Genomic DNA, 16,519 nt, shown 5'->3' with positions numbered 1-16,519 from the left:
AAATGATTATTATATTCTTTTGAATGAAGAAGGTAATTAGAATTGTTAACTAATTAAATATCATTCTTGCACAGACACGTGAGTCGGGTAAGAGAAATCAACTATTGTAGTTAACATGGAGTAGTAATACTTCAAACAGGATTGATCACGCCTGAAGCTGCTTATAGGTAGAGGCCAATATCCAGTTCCTTTAAAGCAATGGTTAAAGCTGAAAACAGGTTTTTACCTGGATATGAGGGCTCGTTCCAAGTCCACTCAGCCTGTGTGATTACCTTTAACTGAGGAGCTATCTAAAAGTGAGATAGCGACCCCGGTCTAGAGAGCCAGGAATAACAGACGAGAGGTTTGGTCACACTGACTATGCGTCACCTCGTGATTATGCGGGCCTTCGGGCTGAGCAGCGGTCGCTTGGCAGGCAACGGCCCATTGAGGCTGTAGTTTTATTTGTTTTAGAAGTGTTAGTAAGATTATAATTATATTACATTTTTTAAGTTTAGCCAAATTGTTAATGGTTTTCATTAATTTCCGGATTTTCCATTTTCCCATGATGAACGTGGTTTTTTTTGCGTGGTCCCTCCAAAAACAGAGACTCAAGATTCCACTGTAGTTAGGAGAATGTTGGAACATTTTCAAGAGGAAGTCAGGCTGGCTGCATGCATGCGAAAAGTGGATACTATCAAGTAGATGGAACTACTACTGGAAAGATTTTATGCACTGGGTCTACAGAGAGTTCCAAATGCACAGCAATATAAGAGGGGAGGTAATTGGAGATCCCAGGGGCAAAGGGATAACTACAGATGTCAAGGGCAGAATAATCAGGGTTTTCAAGAAGGGAGTATGAGCAGGGAAGAAACAATTGGGGAGGGAATGAAAATAGGCAGCAGGAAAATAGGAATCATGGCAGGGAGGTGGATAACCACAGGGAAGTACAGTAGAAGACCGCTATAGAGAGAACCCCGTTACAACGACAGTTCTTGTCGGTTCCTTCAAAATTCCTGTATTAAACTGTATATTATCCATCAGTTATAGTGAGAGCCCTATCACTGACGTATCCGTTATTACGAGCAATTAAGAGAGGGCAAATTTTTCCGTTACCGATATTTATGCATCCCAGCGATTATGTTGCATGCGATCAATCACCTTTGGTATCGTTTCCTCGCTATATCCACTAGCGAACTTTCTCGTCGACATTCGAAGACTATTGCAAGAAATCAGTTTCATTTTCCGTATCAAATCCTATTTACAAAGACTTAAAACAATAAAAATCTTCCACCTTTTTGATACTTATATTTGCATTTTAGCAAATTTATTACACACAGTACATGTTTTGTTCTTTTTTTAAAACATCCTCAGCTGTTTACATAGCTTAGGTAATTACATACAATTTACAAAATATTCGTTTAATGTTAACCTAGTCACATTTTGTGGTTAAATTATTACAAAAAATAGAAAGATCGTGAACATGTTTCGCCCTTCTTAATGGGCATCATCAGCACAATGGATAACCTTAAAACAAATAATTACAATTAACACTGTTTACAATTGTTGATCATATAAAATTGGAATGAGATGTTGTGATGTTAAAAGTTATTTTCGTTATCATGATTAAAAAGTTTGATGTGAATGTTACAAACACAAGTTAAAACTATTGTAGTACAACTTTACAATATTGTCTAAAAAGTATATATTTATATTGGTGAGAAGTTTTTTAATCGGCATTCGTCTGGAATTGAAATGGATCCTCTTCTTTTAACTTTAAAGTTAAAAACTATTCACTCCCGCCCCCCTTTTCACCCTCTTAGCGAGGGAGTATCCAAGAATCCGCCCTTAGCGAGCATTTTCAAAATATAATATAAATGTATCGCCAAATTTTCATTTCTTTCTGTCCAGTAGTTTTGGCTCGGCAATGAATCAGTCAGTCAGTCAGTCAGTCAGGACATGTTATTTTATATATATACATACATACATACTAGCAAGACACCCGTGCTTCGCTATGGTTTTAAATTGAAATTTATTTTTCAAAATTTTTCATTTTGGAGAGTCTACTGTCGACTGAATCTGTAAAATGCACGCTTAGTTCGTACATACATCAAACGGTTTTGGGGGAATGATTACACTAGCCAATATGATTTTGCGGTAACATAGAGAATATGTAATTCCTATGGAAATCGCTGCCCTGATTCCGAAAATGATGCTATTTTTTTCCTATCACGTCTAGTTTTGATGCAATTCGGTGTTTTAGTATCTGCATGAATTCGTAAGATGTAATGTTGAGAGATGTTCTCGCGCAACTTTCTTTAGAATACAATTATGTGATTTGATTTGTTATTTGCATTTTATTATAGGTTTATTGCTGTCTAAATTTTCATTTTGTAGTTGGGGATTTCCTGGTAAATTCATAACAAACTCCCCCAGATACGCAATAGACCGCGAGGTATGTAGGATTGAAGATAAGACAGTTGAGAGTTTGTCTTTCATCTTAGACCACTTGAATAATCAGATGTGTTGCCCCAGCCCTTATGCAAAGTTTATGATGGACTGATAAAGCAGTTTCCTTTTAAAGATAAAGTATTATACTCAAGAAGATGAACTTCTATTTTGTACGGATATTTCAAATCTTCTACGTCGATTGGGAGAGAAAGAGTATGATCCTAGTAACTGGCGTGTTTTTATTGACTCTTCCAAAATAAGTTTAAAGGCTGTTTTGCTTCATAATACAAATGTTCTGGCATCCGTCCACTTGCACACTCCACAAAAATGTCTGAAACATACGAGACCTTAAAGTTGGTGCTTGAAAAAATTAAATATCATGAGCAAGGGTGGCAAATTTGCGGTGATTTGAAGATCATTGGATTGTTGCTGGGACAACAAAAAGGCTATACAAAATTTCCCTGTTTCCTATGCGAATGGGATAGCAGAGCACGGGATAAACACTGGGATACAGTGAATTGAACAGAAAGGAAACAACTACAACCAGAATCCAAAAATGTCTTGAATGTAAGTCTTATTGACCATGAAAAAATTCTACTTCCACCCTCGTACATAAAATTTTGATTGATGAAACTGTATGTCGAGGCATTAGATAAAAGTAGCCTATGCTTCCAATATTTATCCACTAAATTTCCCTCATTATTAGGTGCAAAAATCAAAGAAGGCGTATTTGATGGACCACAGATTCGTAAACAGAGGAAGGATAAAATTTTCACAGACACGATGACCAAAATTGAGAAAGAGGCATGGAACGCATTCAAAGATGTAGTGACTAAATTCCTTGGCAACATTAAGGACCCTCAATACAAAGAAATTGTAAGGAAAATGTTGGTAAAGTTTAAGGAACTCTGTTGTACTATGAGCCTTAAGCTTCATTTCTGGATTATTTCCCTATAATTTAGGAGCTGTCAGTGAAGAACAAGGTGAAAGGTTTCACCAGGATCTCAAAGATGCAGAACGACGCTATCAGGGACGTTGGGATGTGAATATGATGGCCGATTACTCTTGGTCGATTGCACGAGACAAACCTTCTAGAGATCGTTCAAGAACTTCAAAAACCCGGAAATTCCACGGAAAACGGGAAAAGACGGAGGTATGAATCTAACCTGCACATAATGTAAGTAACAAAACTATGTATATTTAACCATGTAATTTTTATTCAAGGTACGGTTATATTAATTTAAAAGCAACTGTACAGTCGAAACTAAATAGGCGCTTTATGCTTCAGTTTCACGAATTTCAATATACATTAAAAATATAATACATACTATCTACTTGCTTACAAAGCAGCATTTGTGTATGTTCAATGCATGCAAAATATGATTACGTTTTGCAAGCTGAAATTTACATTAATACATCAAATTTAATCAATACTAAGTATCAACAATTTTACGTAAGAACAAAATAATATTTTGTAAAATTGCCACCAAACCAGACGTGATTCGCCAAAACTAATTTTTTTCTCGAATTCTGTGTTAAGAAATTCATAAAACCCACCTAGTTTCATTTTTACCGCACAAAAAAAGTTTTATTTTGCAGGCTAGTGTTATTAATTTTCTTATCTATCAGATACTTGAACCCTGTACAGAAGAACTGGAATGCTCTTAAACCCTAACTTATTCCTAAGATGTAAAAGTGACCAACCTGTGAAATTTAAATGTTGTATGTCGAACAGTAATGGAGGAATGAATGTTTTTTAGGCTGTGAATGTTTTAAATATTTCACGTAACATCTAGGACATAGAAGACTACCCTTCACATAAAATTTTAAGATCGTGCCTGAAATGGTTTCAGAAGATTGGATATTGTGGTTTTTGAGAGTCAACCACCATCGAATTCCCATAGGGTAGAAATATTTTGAAGTATATGATATTTTACATCCAGGACATAACCGAAGAAACTTCTCGTAAAATTACAAATTTGTACATCAAACGGTTTTGGAGGGATGATTAATTTTGATTGCGGAGATAAGTCCATTTAACACTTTAAGAATGGGATGTTTCACAATATTTACTAATTCACACCAAGGATTTAAAATACGTATCACGATTTGGAATTTTTTCTTCACAGTTAAACAGTTTCAGAGGAAGGAATGTTATATCTGCCCTTTGGATCTTAACCCCCATTTAAATTTAAATTTGTCACAAACATTCTATTATTTAACATGATTTGAAATTTTAACTTTGTAATTCAAACTGTTTCATAGAAGTGAATATTTTTGTCATCATTCCTCATCCCCCATTCAAAAACCCTTTGGGGTGTATTGTTTGAAGACCACTTCTCATTTAAAATCTAAGACATAGAATTTAGTGTGTATAGAGTGCAGCACCAATATATGATGAAAATTGAGATGAAACCTCTTAATATTTAGGTCTATTATATGTATTAAGCTTGTAGAAAGTGATCAGTAATTTTGAGAGATTAAATATTATACATTCAACGAGTGCAATAATTAGTAGGTACCATTAATGGTATGCAGTCTCAAAAAATATGTTCCTCCAGTTGTGTGTATGTTCAAGATTATTTCAGTTAAACCCCTTAGTTTTACAAATAACTTTCTTTGCCAAGAAAGGAAAGGAGTCGGAAATTTGGTCGAGTACGTCGGCTGTTGTGGAGACTTAGTTTTACAACTTCAACACAATCCTAATCCTTATAGGTGAAATGTTTTGAATTATACCGTATTTGACACCTACAACATCCATAGATTGTGTTAAATGTCAAATTCATACATCAGATGGTTTGGAGGGATGAATAATTTCGTCATAAGTTGTCACCTCCCCCAGCCAAAACCTCTTAGAGGTGTAATGTTTTAAGACCTTTTCTTGTTTAAAATCTAAAACATATAGGAGCAACCATCATGTGAAATTTTAACCTCGTATGTCAAACAGTTTCATAGAAATGGATATTATTTCATCAGAACTCACCCCCAGTCAAAAATCCTTAAGGGTGTGTTGGTGAAGACCACATTTTAGTTAAAATGTAATGCACATAGGAGCAATCATCATAATGGAGTTTCAACCTCGTATGTCAAGAGGTTTCATAGAAATTACAATTTTTGTCTTCAGGCCCCAAACTCCAGTCAAAATCCCTCTCATCAAGACCTCTTCTCATTTAAAATCGAAGATATATAGGAGCAAAAATCATGTGAAATTTCAACCTCTTATATTAAACGGTTTCAGAGAAATAAATATGTTTGTCATCGGACATCACCCCCAGTCAAGACCCCTTAGGGGTGCATTGTTTTAAGACCACTTTTTATTTTAAAATCTATTACATATAGGACAACCATCATGTGAAATTTCAAGCCCACATGGCAAATGGTTGGAGAGAAAAGAGTATTTATGTTGCCAGCCCACACCCCTAGTTAAAAACCCTTAGGAGTGCATTATTTTAAGGCTACATTTTATTGAAAATCGAAGACATACAGGAGGAGCCATCATGTTAAATTTCAACCTCATATGTCAAACAGTTTCAGAGAAAGGAATATATTTGTTTTCAGGTATTAACCCCCATTTTACCCTTAAGGGCTGAATTTATTTCTAAACTTGTCCTATTTAACATCAAGTACATAAAGAAGTAATCATTGAGTGCCATTTCAACTTTGTGTGGTCAATGGTTATGGAGGAATGGATATTTTGGTCTTGGAAGATTTTACCACCGTTTGATCCCCTTGGGGGAAGGGGGGGCATTTTTTTAAAACCCTTCCTTAGCGAGTGCCATTTACCTATTATACAGACACATACCAAATTTCGCGTCTGTAACATCTTCAGTTTTAGATATATGAGTATCCTAATAAAAAGAATTTGACTCCTTCACTTCTTTTCAACTCCACCCTCCGCGCCTTAAGTGGATTTTCACAGAACAAAATAACGTGTGAACGTATTTTTACAGTAGATTCCAAATACCAGTTTTCACGTCTGTAACTTCTTCAGTTTTAGATATATACTGTAGATTTACTCATTTTAAAAATTCTCCCATATTTTCACCCCCTTAAGTGGATTTTCCGAAAACAAGAAATAAGTGTTTATTTTTAAAGGAGATTCCAAAGACCAATTTTCATGTTTGTAATATCTTCAGTTTTTTTATATATAAGCATTCTCATAAAAGGAACTGAACCCCTTTTTCACCTCTTTTCACCCCCCACTCCCCCAAGGGAATTTTCAAAAAAAAAAAACCACGTTTCTTTATTTTTAAAGGAGATTCGAAATACCAATTTCTACGTCTCTAAAGTGTCAAGATTGAGATATAGGTATACTCATTTAAACAATTAAACCTCCTTTTCATCCCCTTAGCAATGGAATATCCAAAAATCCTCTCTTAGTGAGCACCTGCAATATATTGTAAATGCATTCCCAAAAATTTCATTTCTTTCTGTCCAGTAGTTTTGGCTCGGCGATGATGAATCAGTCAGTCAGTCAGTCAGTCAGTCAGTCAGTCAGTCAGTCAGTCAGTCAGTCAGTCAGTCAGTCAGTCAGTCAGTCAGTCAGTCAGGACATGTTACTTTATATAGATTAACCACATACCTTTTTTTAAGAGCGAAAACCCAACTTCGAAGTGGTGTGAGAACAAAATAAATATCATCACATAATTTTTTCACTGGAAGAATTGCACAAGGAATACACTATAATATGATCTGACAATGGTTAACTAAGTGCAAATTAGTCATCCGTATGTGTACCTGTTTGTCTCACTTCCTGATAAAGAGTTGGGGATGAGGTGACATGAATGTATATGATGCACGTTCATACGGCCGGATACTCTTCCTGACGTCAACCTCATTTAACGAGCTAATGAAGATGAAATGAATGATGGTGAATGAAATTGCGTAAGTAGGTGGAAAGAAATTGCTGTGGCCTATGAATAGGAACTGTTCCAGCATTTGCCTGGAAGTGAAAATGGCAAATTACAGAAAACCACTCTCAGGACAGCCAATGGCGGGGATCAAATTTGCGCGTCTCCTGAACGCAGAGCTTGGCTCCATAGCCAATAGCATGACTACTCTGCTGGGTACATATTAGTCCACTATCATGAAATATACATCCTAAAGGATACTTTCAGTGATATATTGCCTTTCTTTTATGTCTTCGTTCATAAAAAAGTGGTAAAATTAGTCTAAGAATAGTCATAGCAGTTGAACCCATGATCCGCATAAAAAAATACTAAATATTCTACAGAGTGTGTTTATCAAAGTTTGATGGCAATATTGACCATGGATCAATATTACAAATGGGAATAATAGTCTTAGCTACAGGACTGTTGTTATTAAGGTCTCATCTCCTCTGTCGCCGCAAGTGTCACTTGTGTGGTGGTTGGTCTCACGTGAGCTGGAGAAAGAATTTTCACCTTCAGAGTCATATAAACCAAAATTCAATACCTCTTTGTATCATCCAATATTGACAAATTATCGGTATCACTAATCTGTTTTTGCAATGCCGTTTTGGCAAAAAAAAAAAAAAAAAAAAAAAAAAAAAAAAAAAAAAAAAAAACAAACACGTAATAAGTACGCGCACAAGAAACTATGCCACGGTACAAGAGTATTACACAACTCCCACTAATGGGAGAAGAAACATTTCAAGAAACTGATGGGATTTCCCCTCATCAGTAGACTTGAAGGAACAGCTTCTGCCATCTATCAGCATATTTGTGTACTTCCTCGGCTAGTAAAGCAGCGAAATTCGAACAGAACATATATATGTGTTTCTGCCCTGAGAGAAAGAAAAGTAGAGTATATATATGCTTCCACCTGCGAAGATTTAAGATTCTTGTGTTTCTTCAATTTTTTTTTTTCTTCAGAAATGTTAGCTACCACGTCAAGTTAGCTCTCGCGAAAGTTATGAATAATGCAAATATAGAAGGCAGTGGCAGAACCAAGCGGTTTTTGAACACACTCCAAAGTGATTTAGTTTGAATACAACAGCTATACTGTACATAGTGTGTGAACTCAGCATAAACACTCAGGTTGGTCTCAACATTTGAATTGCGACCATCCCCAGCTAGGAATGGGAAACAGTCTTTTTCACACTTCTATCATCCTTTCCTTGGTGTTTAGGATCCCTTTATAACTTTTCTCCACTTCAAACCGTTTTCGGATATGGAAGTTACTAAATATTATACTCTCGTTTACAGAATCTGGCTAGAACTACTCCCTTGGCGGTTAGGATCATTCATCACTTGAACATTCATAGACAAAAATATCCCTTACAATTGCAGCATATTTCAGCTCCACTGCCTTCAGGTGATTGGATTCTTTCGAGTGTACTGTCCATTGCACCTAAAACACCAGCTAAATGGCATGTTTCATAGAAGTCATGGATAACCTATTGATATTCTACTAAAGGTAAGTAATCTTCTCATGGATGCTATTGCTGCAGAAATTCTGCTAAGAACTCGAACTGAAGCTTTTGAAATTCTAGCAGTCTCTCCAAACATTACATGAAAAATCGTTCGTTGTGCATCTAAAATGTATTCAATCTCAAATGCACTTGACAGCAAAAATGATGATTCTCTGTACAAAGACAGTGACAAAGAAATAAGTGACTGTGAATCTGAATCATCTCCTCGCAATGACTGACTAAACATTTAAATGGCAGAAAATTTGTATCTTTCATATTTTTATTTGTGATTTACCGGGGGTCGGCGTACAATAGAATAAATACAGTATTTATATGAGAGGAGAATGGACAGTATGACGAGAGCCATATGGGTGATGCTCACAAGAGCGGAGAACTTCGAAAAAAAGACTTTTAAAAGCAGACAACTGTCACATAGAAGCTGAAAGTTTTCACTGGCAACTAACTCTGTCCATTCATTCACTCACCTTTCACCTTCAGTTTTATTTTCATCTTCTCTGCTCCCATTAACCTCCTGCTTTTCTTCTTCATTGTCCGAATCTTTATCTTTTTTCTTTCTTGACTTCTTCGATGGCTCACCTCCTTTGTACTCATACTGAAACAAAAATGTTTTAAAGATACTAAGTACCATTCACAACTATTACAAAGTGACAGGTGTGATGGAAGGCTTTTCGGAGATGTAGTAATTAGAACAAAAAGAAAACTGCTCTGTCCTCTGTTACAAGTATCAGTCAGGTGTGATCCTCCAGAAAGTGTAAAGGCTTAAGTTTCAAAATATAACAACTTAATAAACAGCAGATTTAACCAATTTTAAACTCTCTTCACTTTTAAACATCTCAAGATCATGTGAAGACCTATCCTTAGAATTTCTCAAAAGAAATTAGTGGTGGTGAATAGTGAAATATATTTGAAGGAAAGAATAACATTGCCACCAGCCCTATTTACTGGAATATACACTAGGGAAAATAGAAACTGCAACACTATGAAGGAATGGGTCAATTATGTTGATACTGGAGATATGGAACAGTGCCAGTTATAACTGCACTGATTTCAGGCCAATCAGATAGCTCATATGGCCCTTCCCACCTGATTGGTCATGAATGAACCAGCTTCTGACTGTGAAGCCCAGCAGAGTTTGGCTGATGTAAAGTCTGTGAGGTGCAGTGAAGTGTTCACTTGTGACACAGGCTATTTGTCTTATGTTGCGCCAATACAGACAGGTCTTACAGTGATGATGGGATAAGGTACGGCTAGGACTGGGAAAGAAGCGACCATGGCCTTAAAGTACACAGCACCAACTCCAGGCAATAGGGTCTGGGGAACTGTCGGCTTTCATGTGAAATCATCATTAGTGATTGTTCAACAGTAGGTAAACAGGGTTGTTCCACTAATGGTGTCCATTGCAAATATGATGTTTCAGCAGGACAATACTCAACCTCATACTGCAAGCATCCCCAGGGAAGCTCTGCAAGACATTTCACTTTTATGGTGTCCTGCCAGGTCCCTGAATATAACCTATTGAAAAGGTATGGGGAGTCTCCTGCAAAACTCCCTGTCACCCCGAACTTTCGTGGAACTGACCCTCAAGGGTCAGCTCAACAGGGCATGATCCAGGGCCTTACTGATTCCATATTATGCAGGATTCAGCAATATACTTCAGCTCATGATGGCTGCACCCTGTACAGACAGATGTGTGTATACAGAGGCATAAGAATATGTTATAATAGCATCACTGCTTTATAACATGTACACATGGGGTGTTTTTAGCACACCCCTTCATGGTGATGCAATTTCCATTCTCCTTAGTTTATATGGACGATCACTCGTCTTTCAGAACTGACACGTGCAAATATAAGCCACGGGAAAAGAACTATAATTGCAGGAGATCTAAATCAACTGTCAGTAAACTGGGCTGAGTCAACTACGGGGGAGGGGGAGGGGGAGGGGGAGGGGGAGCGGCAGCTATCACAGAAAGCAGTTTAACTTATTAGTGCGGAATAATGGCTTTTCCCAAATCATTACAAAGAACACACGTAAACGAGCACTTTTAGATGCTTTTCTAGCCAGATCGGACAACATAGTTATATCTTGTGACGTAATTCAGGGGATTAGTGACCACAGTGCAGTGGTAGTCAATCTCTCTTGGGAACTTGTAATACGAGGCATGTACTATTTGGTACCAAGTGAGGGGAGGAGACTCCGTAGGTTTACAAAACTATTTGAGATTGTGCTATAGTAACTGGTTAAAGGAGGGCAAAGGGATGGGTGACATTTGGGAGAATTTCAAAACCATTTTAAATACTGGACTGAAAACATTCGTTCCCAAAAAGATAATTAGGGAAAATTCAGATCTGCCGTATTACACTACGAATATTAGGAAGCTTAAACACAAGACTACGAGAGCGTTGAACAGAAGAAATAATGATGATGCATGCAAAGCGGAGTAAAGAAGTTTGGTGAAGCATGTGCTAGCAGAAAAGAAAGTGACTGAAGGGAAACATCTTGACAATATCCTAAGTGAAAACTGAAATTCCTGGTACCCTTTTTTAATATATGCAAAGATTGAAGGGAGAGAACAAGTCAATTCCTTCCCTTTGTACAGGAGAGGATTCATAGGAGACAACGGATATAGATAAAGCTGAAGCATTAAATAAGCACTACGGAAAGGTTTTTAATCTGACGGCACAGTTATTCAGGGGCAATTTTCAGGAAACTAATAATCATTTCCAAATTAAAGCTTCATTATTGCATACAGGTCTTTCCAAACAGAAAAAATAACTCTTGTAGACTAGATTCTATTTCCAGAGAGGCACTTAAACTCAGCGGTGAAGCGATCCTATCATAATTAATAAGAATCTTTAATATATTACTGAACAATGAGGAGTTTCCAGACGATTAGAAATCTGCCATTGTAGTTCCTATTCACAAAACAGGAAACAAGAGTGCCTTCAATAACCACAGACCAGTAAGTTTGACGTCAATTGTATGCAAACAAATGGAGCAATTAATAGTAGATTATTTGAGGTTAAAATGGGACTCTTCTGGAATTATATTTAACCTTTCAAGTGGTACATTTCTTTTGAGTAGCTACTAACACAGTGGCACATTTTCCATAAGGTACTGGGAAGCAACATACAGTGAAATACTCTTGTGTAGTATAGTATTTTTATCAGGTTCAAAAAGTAGAGAATATGTATCAAGCTGTTATAAATGATCATAGTACAAAGGGCAAGGCATCTGGCTCACTGAGGGAAGCAACGGGAACTTACAGTGAGATACTTTTATTTGGTCAGGTATTTTCATCAGGTTTAAAACAACAAAGTCTCACTTTCAAGCTATTAAAATGATTACAGTGCCAAGGGCAAGGAAAAAGAATCCACTTCAGTGAGGAAAGCAACGGGGAAACCTACAATGGCATAAGAGACTCATCTACAGACACGTCGCTTTCTAATTTGTACACACTTCGGAATCTGCTATTCAAGTGGTCCAGAATAGGTTTCAATTTGTAGAGTTTCTTCAGACTACATGTGGCTTCATCGTATGCTTCGTTATCGACAAAGTGTAAGAATTTGAGGAGATTAAATCTTCTTTCAGAGAACAGCACCAAAAATATTGGGGTCTCTAATATCTGTCTACGAGAGAAGTAGCTCTTGCTGTCAGGTAGTTGAGGAATATCTTTGCAAGAGACAGAATGCAAGTAAAGTCTTTATTCGTGTCAGTCCACTGATTCACTTTCGAATATAGTTTCAAGGTTGGTTTCCCTACTTATTAGTTCCGCTAATTCAGGAGTGATAAACCAATGAAAATATTCTAGAGGATTATTTACGTCTTCAATTGGTACATTTAGTCAAGGTTGCACTGTAAATGTAAATCTCAGCCGTTCAGATCCTATGTTTGTCCATACACGGAGCTGAATATCACCGCTAGTGCTACCATCATGTTCACTTGAATCGCTTTCAACATTGCATTTGCTATCTCCTGATATTTCAACATTAGTCTCACTATCAGATAACACATCACTCTCCGAACTGTCACAGTGTAATAAATGAAACAGTTCTTCTCTCAGACATTTCCGAACTCCGCTTGCAACTGCCATAATGCACTATCTACCACTCTCAGCAGCCTGGCGGCCGGTACTGGCTGACTGCCAGCTGGGCGCAAACGAAAGAATTTCGCCTGGTCACGTGGTTTTAGAAGAGTGCTGCTGTAGGCAAGGCTCGAAAACGCGATCTCAGATCCTACAACGGAATATAAGTCGCCGAAAGACATTTACATTGTGATGACTGAATATTTCGTCATGGCCACTTAGGAAGCCATGCGGCTATGACAATTCATTCCATCATTACCGCTTTAAAGGTTAAGGGGCAGCATGGATTTAGGGAAGGCTTCTCCTGCAAAAGCCAGCTTTGTTCCGTATGTCAAGATATATTGGATAAGCTAAACAATGGGTCAAGGATTGATGCAGTAGTAATTGATTTTGCTAAGGCATTCGATCTTGTGGCATATGACATCCTCCTTAACATTGACACCAGAGTGGTGAAATAGATACAAGAACAACTCAATGGAAGATCTCAGAGGGTGTGTGTGGGAGAAACACGACTTTCTCCAATATTTTTTTTTTTTTTTTGCTATTGGCTTTAGGTCGCACCGACACAGATACGTCTGACGGCGATGATGGGACAGGAAAGGGCTAGGACTGGGAAGGAAGCGACAATGGCCTTAATTAAGGTACAGCCCCAGCATTTACGTGGTGTGAAAATGGAAAACCACGGAAAACCATCTTCAGGGCTGCCGACAGTGGGGTTCGAACCCACTGTCTCCAATAAATGTGACATCTGATGCGGATAAGGGTCAGGATTTTATGGGACAGTACCGTATTCGTGTTAAATGTCCCGCATCCCGGACAGTTCCTATCTGGGATGGCAATTGTCCCGTATTTCGAACCTCAAGAGAAATACGCCAGTGTTTCCACCTCTGATAAGTACCAAGGGCTTATCTTCTTTCTTTCAAAGAGGATAGATTTTTTCACTTCTTTGTTTCATTATCTGGTGAGAGTTTATCGATTTTTAAAAATTTTTATTTTATTGTTTGCAGTTCTCAGGTCGTCCATCATAGCGAATAAGACCTGCAATAGAGGACAGCTACCTGAAGTAGTCCGAGTCCACTGCATTTTCGTGTGAAATTGTCAGCTGTGAGAAATACCGTATTTACTCACATATTAGACCCTGTTTTTCCCTACTTTTACAGCCAAAAAAAGTAAGGGAGGGTGTCCAATATGCGATAACCTCAAATTTTGTGCAGTGAACACATGGCTTCTAGGCTATAAAGAGCTATAAATTGTACATGTAATCATTCTACACTATTCTTTAACAAACTTATGAATGTATTTAGGTTATACTGGCTATTTTCATTAGAATGCAGTATTTCAAAATGTAAAAAGACAATAAATGGTGAACACGACTTTTAGGCCTACATATAACGTAAATACACTGACTGAGCAAATGTCATGGGATAGCGGAGCATTGATGCGCAGGTATTGTCTGCGCACCACACGCCCCCTGTGCCAGTGGCAGTTGTATAGGAGACCTTGTGAGCAGTGGCTGTGCATGTGACAGGTGTAACATGGAACATCATCGTGAGCTGACACCATTCGAACGAGGTATGGTGGTCGGTGCCCGACGGATGGGAAGTGCGATTTCAGAAGTGGTGCGGGAATCTGCTTCACACCATCAACCGCGTCCAGGGTGTATCATGAATGGCTGAATGCGGGTGTCACCGTCCACAACAGACGAACGACCGGCCGTCCAGCCATCCTCGATGACCGTGACCGGCGACATCCGAGACGGATTGTCAATAGTGACAGGCGGGCAACCGTGCAACAAATCACGGCTCAATTGAACACAGGCCTTGCTAGCCATGTCTCCCAGTGGACAATCCGTAGGAACATGGGTTCTAATCAACACCACCTAGATATAAGGCCTGAGCACGAAACCAAGATGGCTGACAATAGAGGCAATCATCATAATGTCACTATGGCATCTTACCATATGTTTTAATAGATCTGGCTACTTAAACCTCAAAATAATTACCCCAAACCCTCATTCTTTCATATAAAAGTCACTTACACCTTCAAGAAACTATTTCTGAAACAATTAGGGATAGTTGATACACAAGGTTTCTAAATAATGCTGAAACTCAAGTGAGGTTCAAGAACTAAGGGAATGGCAGAATACCGAAATTCATAATAAATGTTTTATTTTGTCCCCCCACCCACAAAAAAAATTGAAAGCAACAACACACTTATTTACATAAATGCAGATTTGCATGAAATTCAGTCCTGTTGACAAATAACACGTTTCTTCCTCGTCAATACATTCTTTGACATGGAACTTTTTTCTTACAATAATTATTCAAAAGAATGTTTGTTGAAGTCCATACCAGTTTTCTACAAACACGTTCTGATGTATGTCTGTTACTGCACATATCTGGCTCCCACAAAAGTTCTTTATCATGAATAACTTTCATTGTACTCTCACATGCAACCTCCCTATGATCATTTACTAAAAGAAACTCTGTTTCAAAATCTGTACATAATTTTGTTACTACCAGATAATTATGTATTATTACATTGATAACAAACATTTCAGGGAACAAAAGCCTACCCCTACTCTTATTTCTAATTAGATTATATGCCTCATCATCAGCATCAATGAAGTCCTCAGTAACAAGAATTCCTTTACAGTGTTCACATTTCAAATATTTTGAGACACTATAGCAACAATAACCTGCTAAATAGACTAAAATTGGCATGTCATTGTTACAGTTTTCAATACCGTGTAAACTTATATGTACATCTATGCTCTTACACAATGAATTATCAAAATCCAAAAAGGCAGAGGATTCAGCAGGCGGGTCAGAGAACTCATCTACTTCAATCTCCCCAAATGCGTTTGATCTTATCTTTAGAGTCAGTGATGACAGTAACCTTAACTTCTTTTCAACTTCAAACAACTGCCTCACAGAAATATTGTACTGCCCTCCTGCAACCTGCCTATATTTCCCAAACCTGTCCTCTAATATGTCTGTTTGAAATTTTCCTAATAGGACATATGCAAAATTAAGTTTTGACAAACAATATTCTATCAACATCAACAATCCTTCAGTTGTCAATATCAAAGCAGCCATTGTTTCAGATGATTATAAACCTTTTCCACCTAGATCTCTCCACTTCACTAGCCATTGTAGGAATTTTTTCAAATATTGAAGCCCTTCCCCTGAATTCAAAGAGACTGGACACATTAAGCTGTTGTTGAGCCTTACCCCTTTACCTGGTGTTTTGACATTGACAACAGCCCACCAATCTATTATTATTTTGATATATGAGGCTGTTTCTTTATAATATGGTAGCTTACACTTTTCACCTAACACTTTCAGCCGTTCTATAACATTGTCATTGAACACTTGCAGAGCTAATTTTACATTCTGCCTTTCAAATGATGAAGGACTTAATGCTTTGAGAGACAGACCTTAACCATATTTTTTCATGCTCAAGATCATATAATTTCTTAATTGTAAGAAAAGAAGCACACTGCACTGCACTGTTATCTTCAAAATCAAGGAAGTGCATGCACATATTCTCATCCTTTCGATTTAGCCAGTTATTGCGAACACATTTGAGCA

At 37.5% G+C, this 16,519-nt stretch overlaps 1 protein-coding gene across 1 annotated transcript in view; it reads right to left on the bottom strand.

Moving 5' to 3' along the window:
- The window catches only part of Trp1 (translocation protein 1), a 194,530-nt gene that overhangs the window by 21,125 nt on the left and 156,886 nt on the right, over positions 1–16,519 (bottom strand). Inside the window, exon 7 of the mRNA XM_067141537.2 lies at positions 9,307–9,434. Within this exon, the coding sequence (XP_066997638.1) occupies positions 9,307–9,434 (128 nt within the window). The remainder of the gene's footprint in view (positions 1–9,306; positions 9,435–16,519) is intronic.

This window comes from Anabrus simplex, chromosome 2 (assembly GCF_040414725.1).
Source record: "Anabrus simplex isolate iqAnaSimp1 chromosome 2, ASM4041472v1, whole genome shotgun sequence".
Lineage (NCBI taxonomy): Eukaryota > Metazoa > Arthropoda > Insecta > Orthoptera > Tettigoniidae > Anabrus > Anabrus simplex.
This window is presented reverse-complemented; position numbering and strand designations above follow the sequence as displayed.